General features: G+C 45.6%; 1 protein-coding gene across 3 annotated transcripts in view; it reads left to right on the forward strand.

The window, feature by feature from the left end:
- FAP (fibroblast activation protein alpha) overlaps positions 1-10,296 on the forward strand; it is an 80,955-nt gene extending 70,659 nt beyond the window's left edge. The window contains exons 22-26 of one of the 3 annotated variants that reach the window (XM_077319901.1): positions 501-600; positions 2,312-2,376; positions 5,304-5,376; positions 6,643-6,716; positions 8,282-10,292. In XM_077319901.1, coding sequence (XP_077176016.1) covers positions 501-600; positions 2,312-2,376; positions 5,304-5,376; positions 6,643-6,716; positions 8,282-8,380 — 411 coding nt within the window. In that variant the 3' untranslated portion in view covers positions 8,381-10,292. Of the gene's footprint in view, positions 1-500; positions 601-2,311; positions 2,377-5,303; positions 5,377-6,642; positions 6,717-8,281 lie in introns of all 3 variants that reach the window. The other 2 variants (XM_077319900.1, XM_077319902.1) reach the window with 2 other exon arrangements.
- The last annotated feature ends 1,957 nt before the right edge of the window (positions 10,297-12,253 follow it).

The following is a 12,253-nucleotide window of genomic DNA, read 5'->3' on the forward strand; positions in this document are numbered from 1 at the left end:
CTAGTCCACATCAACTATCCCAGTCTAGAACTGTATGGCTATATCTGTCAAGGTCTTCAGTTGAGGCCTCCCTCAGGCTACTCTGTAATGTCAGGAGAACCCCTTTGTGGATGACTGTGGGCAGGTAAGAGGGGTTTTTCCTGAGCCATCTGGAAATTTGTGATATTTTAAGGGATTGGGCTTTTTAACGGGGTATTGTTATGTAATCTGCCTTGAGTCCGAGGAGGAAGGCGGAGTATAAATGTAATAAATAAATAAATGATTATTAATAAGGTAACCAGCAAGGAAAGCTGCTCTACAAAGGAAAGGAGATTAGAGTTCTTCTTTGCTTCTTTGTCTGGTAGAGAGTTGTTCAGATTTTGTTGATGACATCTTGGCTTCCTCAGTGCCTTAGAATGCCAAAGCAAAGATTTCCTCTGGCTTCTGCTATTTACTACTTGGGTTCTTCAACGGCAAATGTTTCATCACAGATCATTGACTCTCCTGTTGTTTCCTTCTAGTCCTACGGCGGTTATGTAGCCTCGCTGGCACTTGGGTCTGGCACTGGAGTCTTTCAGTGTGGGATTGCAGTGGCTCCTGTCTCCAGCTGGGAATATTATGGTATGAAATAAACCCAGAAACACGAATCCTGGAAAGTAGGGCACGATCAGTGAACTGTTTCTGGAACAAAGTCCCCACGAGGGCCTCTTGCAAAATCGACAAAACATCACCCAGAAAAGAATCCTTCAAAGCACAGTTTCTTCCTCAGCCCAAACATAATTCCCTCTGCAGAGGCTCCCTTGTTCCAGTACCAAGACTAGTTCATAATTATAACCATCAAAGCAAGCAGTCTGCAGAACACAAGGAGAACCTATTTTAGAAATGCACATGCAGAAGGCCATCCAATCCCACCCTGTTTCCTTATTCAGAGCCAGACTACAGGAGACCGTGTCCCTGAAACCACCGCAGTGTCATTTTAAAGCTTGATTTCTAACATTTCATAATGCCATGGAGGCCTGATCCTTCTGGGGATTGCAGTGTGTGGGGGAGGGGCATGAGAGGCAGAGGGTGGAGGATCCAGGAATCCCTCATTCTCTTGCCCTATAGGCAGTGGCAGACTTGAGGATGTGTCATCTTCTAGTCTGGCTGCCAGAAGGGCAGGTTCAAGGCTTTTGTGGGTCCTGGGCAGAGAGTTCCCAGGGAATCCCTCCCCTTCATTATCGGACCTCCTACCCATGCTCTCCTTCCCTCCCCACCTTCCTGTGTACACTTCACCTTCCTATATGTCTTCTCCTACCAATTTGCAAGCGCTCCCATTGCCCGTGCTTGGGGGTGAAGGTAACATATCTCCCAGGTGATAGACTCCTAGAATCATAGAATCATAGAGTTGGAAGGGTCCATACAGGCCATCTAGTCCAACCCCCTGCTCAACACAGGATTAGCCCTAAGCATCCTAAAGCATCCAAGAAAAGTGTGTATCCAACCTTTGCTTGAAGACTGCCAGTGAGGGGGAGCTCACCACCTCCTTAGGCACCTCCTTCTCCCCCCCTGCCAAAAAAATAAATAAAATGCCCCAAAACTGCCCAGATATTCCATGCTTTGACATGGAGAGATTCCCATCTTGTCATGTCCTACTTCTGAAGATGCCAGCCACAGTTACTGGTGGCACTTTTATAGGCCAAAAGGAGTTTGTTTGGGTGGCTGTCCTCGATCTAAGACCGTTTGACATTTATGAGCAGAGCTCCACCAGCCTTCTCCTGTAACTGGCTCCCCCAATACTGCTGGGTTTGTTTTTCTCCCCCCACCCCTTCCCAGAAGCAAAGAGAAATGCAAACTTCTGTAATTGCATCAGTTTTACTATTCTGCCGAAGGTAAGCATTATTTAAGTCCTACTGATGTCAGAAGAAGAGTTAAGTATGTGTTTGATACTTTTCCACTGAGATCAACGGCATTTTAAAGTAATTACCCTTGGATGGATTATAGGCTTATTCTGGTGACCCCAAGCTGGCAGCACATGAGCCACGAATTAATCCCTGCTTCGTGCTTGTTTATATCCCTCTCCCCGGTCTTTTCCAGTTTTAGACAGGCCTTTATTGGCTACCTACATAGCTACCCCTTCATGGCTAGTGGGCTGTTTGGTATGGCTACTCTGAAACCTTTACAAAGTTTTAAAATCTCTCCTCCCAGGCAACAGCAAACGACTTATTCTTTGGAATGCGCAGCAAGGAATAACTGGGATCTCCTCAATAATATATACCATTAACTGCAATACAATTTGTCTGGAAATGTATGAGTATATAAAGGCTTACTTTTATTTCATTGCATATTTCAGCATCCATTTACACGGAAAGATTTATGGGTCTTCCAACAAAATCGGACAACCTCGCGCACTACAGGGTAAGAATTCTATACAGTTTCTGATTGTGGTGGGTTGTTTTTCTTCAACTCCCATGCTTTCTGTCCTTGTTTCAGAACAATATAGGGCATTGCAACACTCTCCCCCCCTACCCCCCTTTTCCAAGTGACTGAAGAACCTGCAAGACTTCAATATTCTTTCCTTCCACAAGGAACCAAAATGGGTATCTCACCTCTGAAGCTCAGATGACCCATTCTGCACGGTGAATTACCATGCGGCAGGGAGGCATGAGCACTCTGGCCCCTCCCAGTGCCCCCACATGATTTTCTGGTCAACTGCAGAGTGCGACCCTATCTATATCCCCTCCCTGTGATGATTGCGTTAACAGGGGCAGTCAAATGGCAGCCCTCCATGATCGCGCCACTTCTGGGGTTTCTCGAAGCTTGAAGAATGTTCCAGGGGTTTCTCAATGGTAGAAAAGTTGAGGAAGGCTGGCATAAACTTTAGGGTTTATCAATCAGAGATATGTTAGCTTGGATCAGCTTGACATCCTTTTTGTCAAGGAGAAAACATGGAAACATTGAGCTGTTCTTTTTGTAATGGCCGGACACTTGCGTAATAAAAATTTTGTCATGGGCCATTTCTGATTGGGCAGCAATAGATTGACGGCCACAGGGACGCTTCCCATACCTTATTTAGTAAGGACACAAGCGTGTGGGGATGGGGACAGCTGGGCTTGGGAAAAGAAATACAGACTAGTAGAAGGTGCTTGTGCATTGGCAGAACTTCATGTCTGCTGCCTGGGCTGCATTGCCTGTGCACAGTTCCATATGTTTGTGTGCTTAATTTCGTAGTTTTGCCACACGTCAGCCACTCCATATGCGTGCCACATGGATCCCATCCCATCCTCCTCTTTAAAAAAATGCCAGCTCCTGAGCTGAAATGCACAACCAGCAGAATCTTAGGGCGCAGTTCTTCCTGAACTGGAGCACCTCACGCTGCAGCTTGGGGGGCTGCATCTTCTTTCAATGTACCATCTTTGTTCAATTAACCTTTAGTAACCCTTTACTAAACAGGGCGCTTGTACAGCCTGGTCTAAAGCAGGGGTGGTCAACCTGTGGTCCTCCAGATGTCTATGGACTACAGTTCCCATAAGCCCCTGCCAGCATTTGCTGGCAGGGGCTCATGGGAATTGTAGTCCATGGACATTTGGAGGACCACAGGTTGACAACCCCGGATCTAAAGGAGATGTCTAAATTCTGACCTCAGTAGGCCAGACTAGCCTAATCTCATTAGAACCCAGCTAGCAGGTGACATGAAATCCATTGGCAGTCTGAGAAGATAATACTGACCTAGGGAGACCAATGGTCTGAGTCAACCCACAACTAGTTGACTCCAGCTGTGGAAGTCTTCAACAATTCTTCTGGAGAACTTAGAACATTTGGTTCTCAAGGGGTTCTCCATCTGAACACTTTGTAGGGCTAGAACATTAGAAGGGCCATACTGGTTCTGAACAGGGATCCATCTGGCCCAGTATTCTGGTTCCCACAGCAGTCAACCAGTTGCCCTGCATGGCTGACAAATGGAGCCTCCCTCCGACTTTGCATCCTAGAGCTGTTGTTCAGAGGTCTACTGCCTCTGGATGTGGAGGTTCCCATTAGTCGTGGTGGCCAGCAGCCATTGAGGGAAGCTATCCTTCATCAGTTTAATTTCCTTTTATGCTATACTGACCATGACCAGATTGGCAGTAAACTCTCCAACTGAATTATTCATTGAGCGAAGAACAATTTCCTCTTCCCTGTCTGGGAGACAGTGTCCGACAAATTATTATGCGAAAGGGAAGAAAAACATCTTTCTATTTGCTTTCTCCATCCCATGTGTGATTTTATAAACCTTCATCGTGTTTTTTCCTCCCCCCACCCCCACTGAAAAGTTCCAGGCTCTTTAGCATGTATAGGAAAAGTGTAAAAAATGGCAGAAGCAAATTGTACTGTCTCTGAGTCCCATGATTCAGAGGGGGCTATGATAAGTTTAGGCCAGTCAAGTCAGATCCTTAAACCTCTGGTTTACTCTCTGATCTTTTATTACAGAGCTGTGGGCCGTGTCGGAGCTCTCCAAGCTCCTCAGGGCCTGCAAAATGGAGCTCTTCCACCAGGCGTTTGCCTGAGACCGGGTAGCAGTCCCGGGGATTAAGATTGGGTTCCCCTCTCCCCTTAGGGTCTGGGCCAGTATTAGATTGGCCTGACTCGACAAGTCCCCGGTGACAACTCCCTATAATAGTGGTAGTCAACCTGTGGTCCTCCAGATGTCCATGGACTACAATTCCCATGAGCCCCTGCCAGCAAATGCAGAGGTCTGATTATCCCCCCCATCCCTACTATCGGTGATGGACTCCCTATAATAGGGTAGTCAACCTGTGGTCCTCCAGATGTCCATGGACTACAATTCCCATGAGCCCCTGCCAGCAAATGCAGAGGTCTGATTATCCCTCCCATCCCTACTATCGGTGATGGACTCCCTATAATAGGGGTAGTCAACCTGTGGTCCTCCAGATGTCCATGGACTACAATTCCCATGAGCCCCTGCCAGCAAATGCAGAGGTCTGATTATCCCTCCCATCCCTACTATCGGTGATGGACTCCCTATAATAGGGGTAGTCAACCTGTGGTCCTCCAGATGTCCATGGACTACAATTCCCATGAGCCCCTGCCAGCATCTGGAGGACCACAGGTTGACTACCCCTGCCCTATAACAAAACAATTGTATTAGGCTGAAGAAGTAGCACCTGCAGCCTGCTTAATCGTGTTTCTCTTCCTACTGCTCTCACAGTAGGGCGTGCTTTGCTTCCGTGGTGCTTAGCCTTGAGCACTCTAGAATTTGCCGAAGTGCTTCCTCCATCCCAAAAAGGCACCAGACCACTGCTGCTCTGCAGTAGACAAACGCTTACTGTGCTTCTCCTTCTCAACAGAACTCGACAGTGATGGCCAGGGCAGAGAACTTCCACAATGTTGATTATCTTCTCATCCACGGCACAGCAGATGGTGAGCTTGGTGGAATAGCTAGTGGCGTGTGTGAGATAGAATTGCTTTGCCTAAGAACCGTCGTGCGTTATGTTCTGTGCCTCTGATTAGGGCGAGCACTTCAGGCGCGCTTCCATTTCTCCGTTCGGCACATTGAGCAACACTGACTCATTGTTGATCGTCTCTGCTGTCTCAACTTGATAAACTCGTAATGCACTGTGGTTGCGGAGTTTCTGGCATTTGTGTGTGGGTTCCCCCTCCCTCCCAGCCCCTTTCTCTTGGCTTTTTCTTCCAATATTCCCCACAAAGAGCGTTAAGATCGAAAGACCAGAAGTTGCTCAGGATCCCCCGGCCCCAAAGAGATAAAGCTGGTCTCCGCCAGGGACTTCTTGGCCCTTGTCCAGCCTGGTGCAACGTCTTCCCTGATGATCTACAGTTGTGGAGGGCCTGTGAGACAGAGCTGTTCTGCCAAGCTTATGGCTGAGGCCAGCAATTTAACATTGACAAAACACTGGCCTCCTGCCCAAGAGCCCCCATTCATAAAAAGCTCTGACTCTCCTGATGCAACCGAACCACCCTCAATAAGTGTTTTTTAAAGAGGCATTTTTTAAAACCACTTCTTTCAATGTATGTGGATATATATATATATATATATATATATATATATATATATATATATATAGAGAGAGAGAGAGAGAGAGAGAGAGAGAGAGAGAGAGAGAGAGAGAGAGAGAGAGAGAGAGAGAGAGAGAGAGAGAGAGAGAGAGAGAGAGAGAGAGAGAGAGAGAGAGATTTATATATATATATATATATATATATATATATATATATATAAAAGGTATCCCCTGTGCAAGCACAGAGTCATGTCTGGGGTGACGCCCTCTAGCGTTTTCATGGCAGACTCAATACGGGGTGGTTTGCCAGTGCCTTCCCCAGTCATGACCGTTTACCCCCCAGCAGCAAGCTTGGTACTCATTTTACTGACCTCGGAAGGATGGAAGGCTGAGTCAACCTTGAGCCGGCTGCTGGGATTGAACTCCCAGCCTCATGGGCAAAGCTTTCAGATAGCTGCCTTACCATTCTGCGCCACAAGAGGCTCTTTAGATATATATATATATATATATTGATATATATATATTGTTTTTAACTATGTAATTATATTATTTGTATGTTTTATTATGTTATAACCCAACCTGAGTCAACTGGGAAGGGAGGGCTATAATAGCAAAGTTGTTTTTAAAATTATTATTATTATTATTATTATTATTATTATTATTATTATTTCAGATAATGTACATTTTCAGAACTCTGCACAGATCTCCAAAGCCTTAGTCGATGCACAAGTGGACTTCCAGGCAATGGTAGAGTCCATCAAGTTATCGAAGCCTTAATGTACTCTGACTGTCTGAATGCCAGCCCCATGTTATCGTTGGTGTTGGGTGGTGGGTGAGGGATCATAGTGCAGCCACTGGTGAGCATTCTTTGCAGAAGCGGAGTAGCTGAAAGATCTCAGATCACAATGCTGAGAAAGATGACTTTTAAAACTTAAATCACCCTGGAAATATTAACCAGGGGGCACCTTTTTAAAAAAAAATGATTCAAATGGGTTGCCATGTTGGCCTGAAGCAGCAGAACCAATTTAGAGTCCAGTGGCACCTTTAAGCCCGACAAATTTTTATTCAAGAGATGAGCTTTCATGCATAGGCACACTTCCACAGATACAATGTCCACCGTTTTTAACAAATGATCGCTGGCTGCTGAATTTAACAACTGATTTTACAAACTGGCCAACGCCTGCCAGTGGGAGTGGGGGGAGGGAAAGGGTGTATGTGGGGGGAGATCCAAGGAGAAACCCGTGTAGAGACGCCCAAGTGAAACTGCCCATTCCTCTGGCTTCTCCATGCCACAGTAGCAAAATGGGGGATTGGTTCTCTGCAGCAGTTGCTTGGCTCAGATCCAGCAAGCTACACGCAGAAACAGAGACTTCATACAGCTCTGCTTTTACGAGAGCTCACGAAATACCTAGAACGTTCATCCCTATATATTCTAATATCCAGAAATTGGTTGCCCCAAATCTTGCACATTCAGAAATGCAAGTTGGGATACTCCCAAGCCACCCCCATGTTGTTTTTCTTGGATTTCCACTTGTGCAAGAGTTGCTCCTCAGGGGATTAAGTGCCTGAGAACAGTGAGGGATCCAGTAGTCAAACAGCATGGAAATGTCACCAGTTCTGTCTGTCGGTCTATTGCCCCATCCTTTCTCCAACTTGGTCAGGACGACTTACATGCGTGTTATCCTTTTTTACACATGTGAATTCCATTACGGATCTGAAAACCTTAAAATTATTGTGTTCCTGGCATGACGTTGTCGAAAATCGTTTTCCTTTGACTCGCAGATCTCTACGTCTTACTATAAACTGCATTTAAAGCTTTTCTCAACAGTATTCAGTCGGGACATGTATGTGCATGTGTGGCTGTTTCGGTTCTACAAAGCCAGATTTCCCCTGGGTCAATACAGATAGTTGCATGGTCCTTTAGAGCAGGGGTAGTCAAACTGTGGCCCTCCAGATGTCCATGGACTACAATTCCCAGGAGCCCCCTGCCAGCATTCGCTGGCAGGGGGCTCCTGGGAATTGTAGTCCATGGACATCTGGAGGGCCGCAGTTTGACTACCCCTGCTTTAGAGCCTCACCAGGATGTGATGGCATGATGGACAGCTACTTCCTCCAGTTACAAGAGCCAGTTTGCCTCTTTATAACAGTTCTTGGGGGGGGGGGGAGGCTGTTGCAGCCATCCTGCTTGAGTCTTCCTAGAGGCAGCCGGTCGACCCCTGTGTGTGAATGGAATGCTGCACTTGGTTTGACCCAGCCAGGCTCATCTAAGATCCTCGAACTTAAGCTATGTTGTTTTTCTCTTTTGTTTTTAGTGGTACACTGACCAGAACCATGCCATTCCAGGCGTTTCTCTTAAACATCTTTACATCCACATGACCCACTTCCTCAAGCAGTGCTTTTGCCTCGATTGAAGCAGGGCTTCGTCCACTGGCCTTCACTGTTCACGCGTCAAGGAGAACAATCCCTGCTGTTCTGTAAAGGGACTTGTAAAGCATACTGTAACGACTCGATGTGTGGTTTGCAGGCTTGATGCCTGCACCACTTATTAACACCCCAGTTTGCATTTGGGTCTGTTTATTTGTTGGGGGCGGGCGGAACGAACAATAAAATAAAGCCAATTTTCAAAAGGCTGTGCCTGTTTGATCCCCACACACCCCTTAGATTTCAAATCTAGATGCTTGTTGTCAAATGCATGTTTCTCTTTGGAGAAGGCCATAGGGCATTGATCTTAGAAAACACCGGCTGGGTTATAATAATGCAACAAGAACAGGAGCAGTGTTCAGATTGGCAGTACTATACTCTTGGAAAATACCCCATTAGCAACTTAGAAGATTTCCCTCCCAAATCAATGGACTATGTGCTGAGAGATACCATGAGGCTCTGCTTCATTCAGTGAGAATGAAAACAGGATAAGACATAGATGCTTCTGCCTTTCTTTTTCTTTTTCTTTTTTTTTGAATTTCAGTAATTTTATTGTTTGTTATTATGTAAAGCATTTACAGAAAGGTTACTACACAGTCTATACATCGTCTATGCGTGTATACCATACTTCTGCCTTTCTTGTCTGTTTTATTCCATAGTCTGAGTTTCTGGCAAACCTACGATTCCTGAAACCAGAATTTCAAACAGTGATTTCGTGCCAGTCCACAAGCCTGGTTTGCTAGTTGTCTACATTGGCAAACTGTGGTTTCCTGCAATCCAGACGCTATTAATCAGATGAGATCATGCAAGAAAAGGAGGGATGTGCAACATAAGCAAGTGTGAAGCTTACTTCAAAGTTTATTCTCATAGCAACAAACCCTGGTTTATTGATAGGACCAATAGGCTCAGCTACACAATGGCTAAGTAATAGTGTTTCAGACCGAAGGTATTGGATCACATATTTGATATGACCCCTAGGAAATCCCCACACAGAGATAACTAATTCACAATTGATACCTTTGCATCCTAGGATTTTTTTTTAATATATATAAGTAAGAAGCATTTCTATATGGGAGAGCAAATGAGATTCTCTGTTTGCTATTTGGACCGGTACAGACAAACAAAATCAGCAGCATTTGACTCTGTGGATCATGTAGCTTTCCAGGGACCATTCTGTGGGCTTACAGAATGCTGCATATGCAGCTCCAAAATGGGGCGAAACTTCCACAAGTGGGTCATTTCAGTTCAGAAAAAGGAAGAAGGGCTGGAATCCCTTCCTCCCCACACACACATCTTGTTCCTGAGTCATTTTGGCTGCTTTTTTGAGAGCTTTTATTCGAAAGTTTGCAACATTCTTTGAGTGATTATTAATTTCTCAGAAAGCTTTCTGATGACACTGGTGGTGGTGGGGAGGAATGTAGGCCAAATGGCAGCCGATGGAGGAAAGTACATAGTAAAGCTCCATCGTCAAGTGGTCTGCCCCTTCCTAGGGAGTCACGGAGTTCCTGTGGGCATGACAACAACCTTCCTGGCATGAGCCAAGTGCTTTTAGAAAGTAGGTGAGGCTTCTGCCCAGCAGAACTCTGATTAGCTTTTTTTTAATTGCTTCAGCAGGCCCAGAAGAACCTTCTCTGCATTATTGAGGATAAACTGTAGGTATGCAAGAAAATATTTTAAAAGAGCCTGCTCATTTTAAAAGGCATCCTGTTAAACAGAGCTTCTGCCTGAAATGGTGAGTTATCAGAATAATACATAGCTTCACTCCCTGACACTTTGTTGTTGGCTCCGCCTCCTGTAGCAACTATTGGGTGGCCGTGGCCATCTCACTGGGTCTAATAAGAAGAAGAAGAGGAAGAAGAGTTGGTTCTTATATGCCGCTTTTCCCTACCCGAAGGAGGCTCAAAGTGGCTTACAGTCGCCTTCCCATTCCTCTCCCCACAACAGACACCCTGTGAGGTGGGTGAGGCTGAGAGAGCCCTGATATTACTGCTCAGTTAGAGCAGCTATATCAGTGGTGTGGCAAGCCCAAGGTCACCCAGCTGGTTGCATGTGGGGGAGCACAGAATCAAACCCGGCATGCCAGATTAGAAGTCCGCACTCCTAACCACTACACCAAACTGGCTAAGTTGGGGACTTCTGCCCCTTGCACTCTCAGCAGCCATATGGAGACAGTCTTTGTCCCTAGTGCTAATTTATGGGATGAGAAGAAGAAAAGCTGGGATTTTGTACCCAGCTTTTTACTACCTGAAGGAGTCTCAAAGCAGTTTATAATCGCCTACCCTTCCTCTCCCCACCACAGTCAACTTGTGAGGTAGGTGGGGCTGAGAGAGCTCAGGGAGAACTGTGACTAGCCCCAGATCACTCAGCAGGCTGCATGTGGAAGAGTGGGGGATCAAACCTGGTTCTTCAGATCAGAGGTTGCTATTGTTCTACAACTACAACACATTGGATGGCATGAAGGTTGTTGAGTTTCTACCTCTTACAATAAAAGCTGAACGAAAACAACAAAAAACCCTCTAGAAGTTCCGTTAAGAAAAAAAAAAAGCGCCAAATCTAGGCAGTTAGATAATGTATTAAATGAAACCTATAAATAACCAACTATTCATTTAGGAAGCCTAATCTAGGTTCTATGGATGGAGTTTTGCTGGAGTCACCACAGCCAGTTGATGCATTTGGGGAGCTTTCTGGTATTCATCTTGATAATTATGCAGGTAAAAAAAATACCTCCCAGGATTTTGGTGGTAGTTCCTCCAAGGAATACCAAGGGCCGTCGTCATCATCATCATCATCATCATCATCCCAACGGCTCATGGTGGGTTACCAAACGTCTGCATAAAAGCCCCCATTAAAATTCCCTTAAAACCACAGAAATAAAAAGAACATAACAGAGGAAAAAAGAAAAAAAAGAAGGTGTAAAAGAAGATGCGGCAAAAAAACCATATTCCCAATTCTACCCGACAAGGGAGGGAGGAGAAAAGGGGGCAAATGATGCCCAAGGCCACAGTTCACATAATGATAGTATCTTTTAGTTCTGAGGGGGGGGGGCATACAGATCTTCCTTAGCGCGCTGGCCTTAAACGGAGACTTGGCGAAAGAGCTCTGATTTGCAAGCCCTGCAAAATGCTGAAAGCTCCTACGGAGCCAGAAAATGGCCAGCCACCTTGAACATCCCTTGCCTGGCTGCCAGAACCTCCTTGGATCTCCTGACTATACTATACACATATACTATATACAGATAGATCTATAGACAGACAGATAGGGAGGCAGGCTGTAGATCAGGGGTAGTCAAACTGCGGCCCTCCAGATGTCCATGGACTACAATTCCCAGGAGCCCCTGCCAGCGAATGCTGGCAGGGGCTTCTGGGAATTGTAGTTCATGGACATCTGGAGGGCCGCAGTTTGACTACCCCTGCTGTAGATGATCAGATTAGAGCTCTCAAGACGCAAACAGTTTTTTTTAATACAATTCAATTTTTGAAAGAGTATTTATTTTTATTTATTAGATTTTTTTTACTCGCCTCTCCCAAGAATCGTCTCATTTCGGGTAACAAGTAAAAAGTAAAAAACCCCAGTACAACATTAAAACCATCAAACAGTTAACCACGTACTCTGGTGACAAGAGGTTAAAAGACCCACCTCCCAGTCTTCCCATATCTTATCCTTCCCTCCCCCCCATCCAGTGCCTCAGGGCTCCAATTCTCAGGTTGCCGGTTGGTCTTACCATTTTCTATGTCTTTTGATTGTTAATTATAACGCTGTTTAATTGTGACTTGGTGGAGAGTCCCTTCGATCTTCCGTGCCCCGGCCTCAACCAAAGACCTGGCGGAAGAGCTCTGTTTTGCAGGCTCTGCGGAACTGTGAAA

The sequence above is a fragment of the Paroedura picta genome, chromosome 2 (genome assembly GCF_049243985.1).
Source record: "Paroedura picta isolate Pp20150507F chromosome 2, Ppicta_v3.0, whole genome shotgun sequence".
NCBI lineage: Eukaryota > Metazoa > Chordata > Lepidosauria > Squamata > Gekkonidae > Paroedura > Paroedura picta.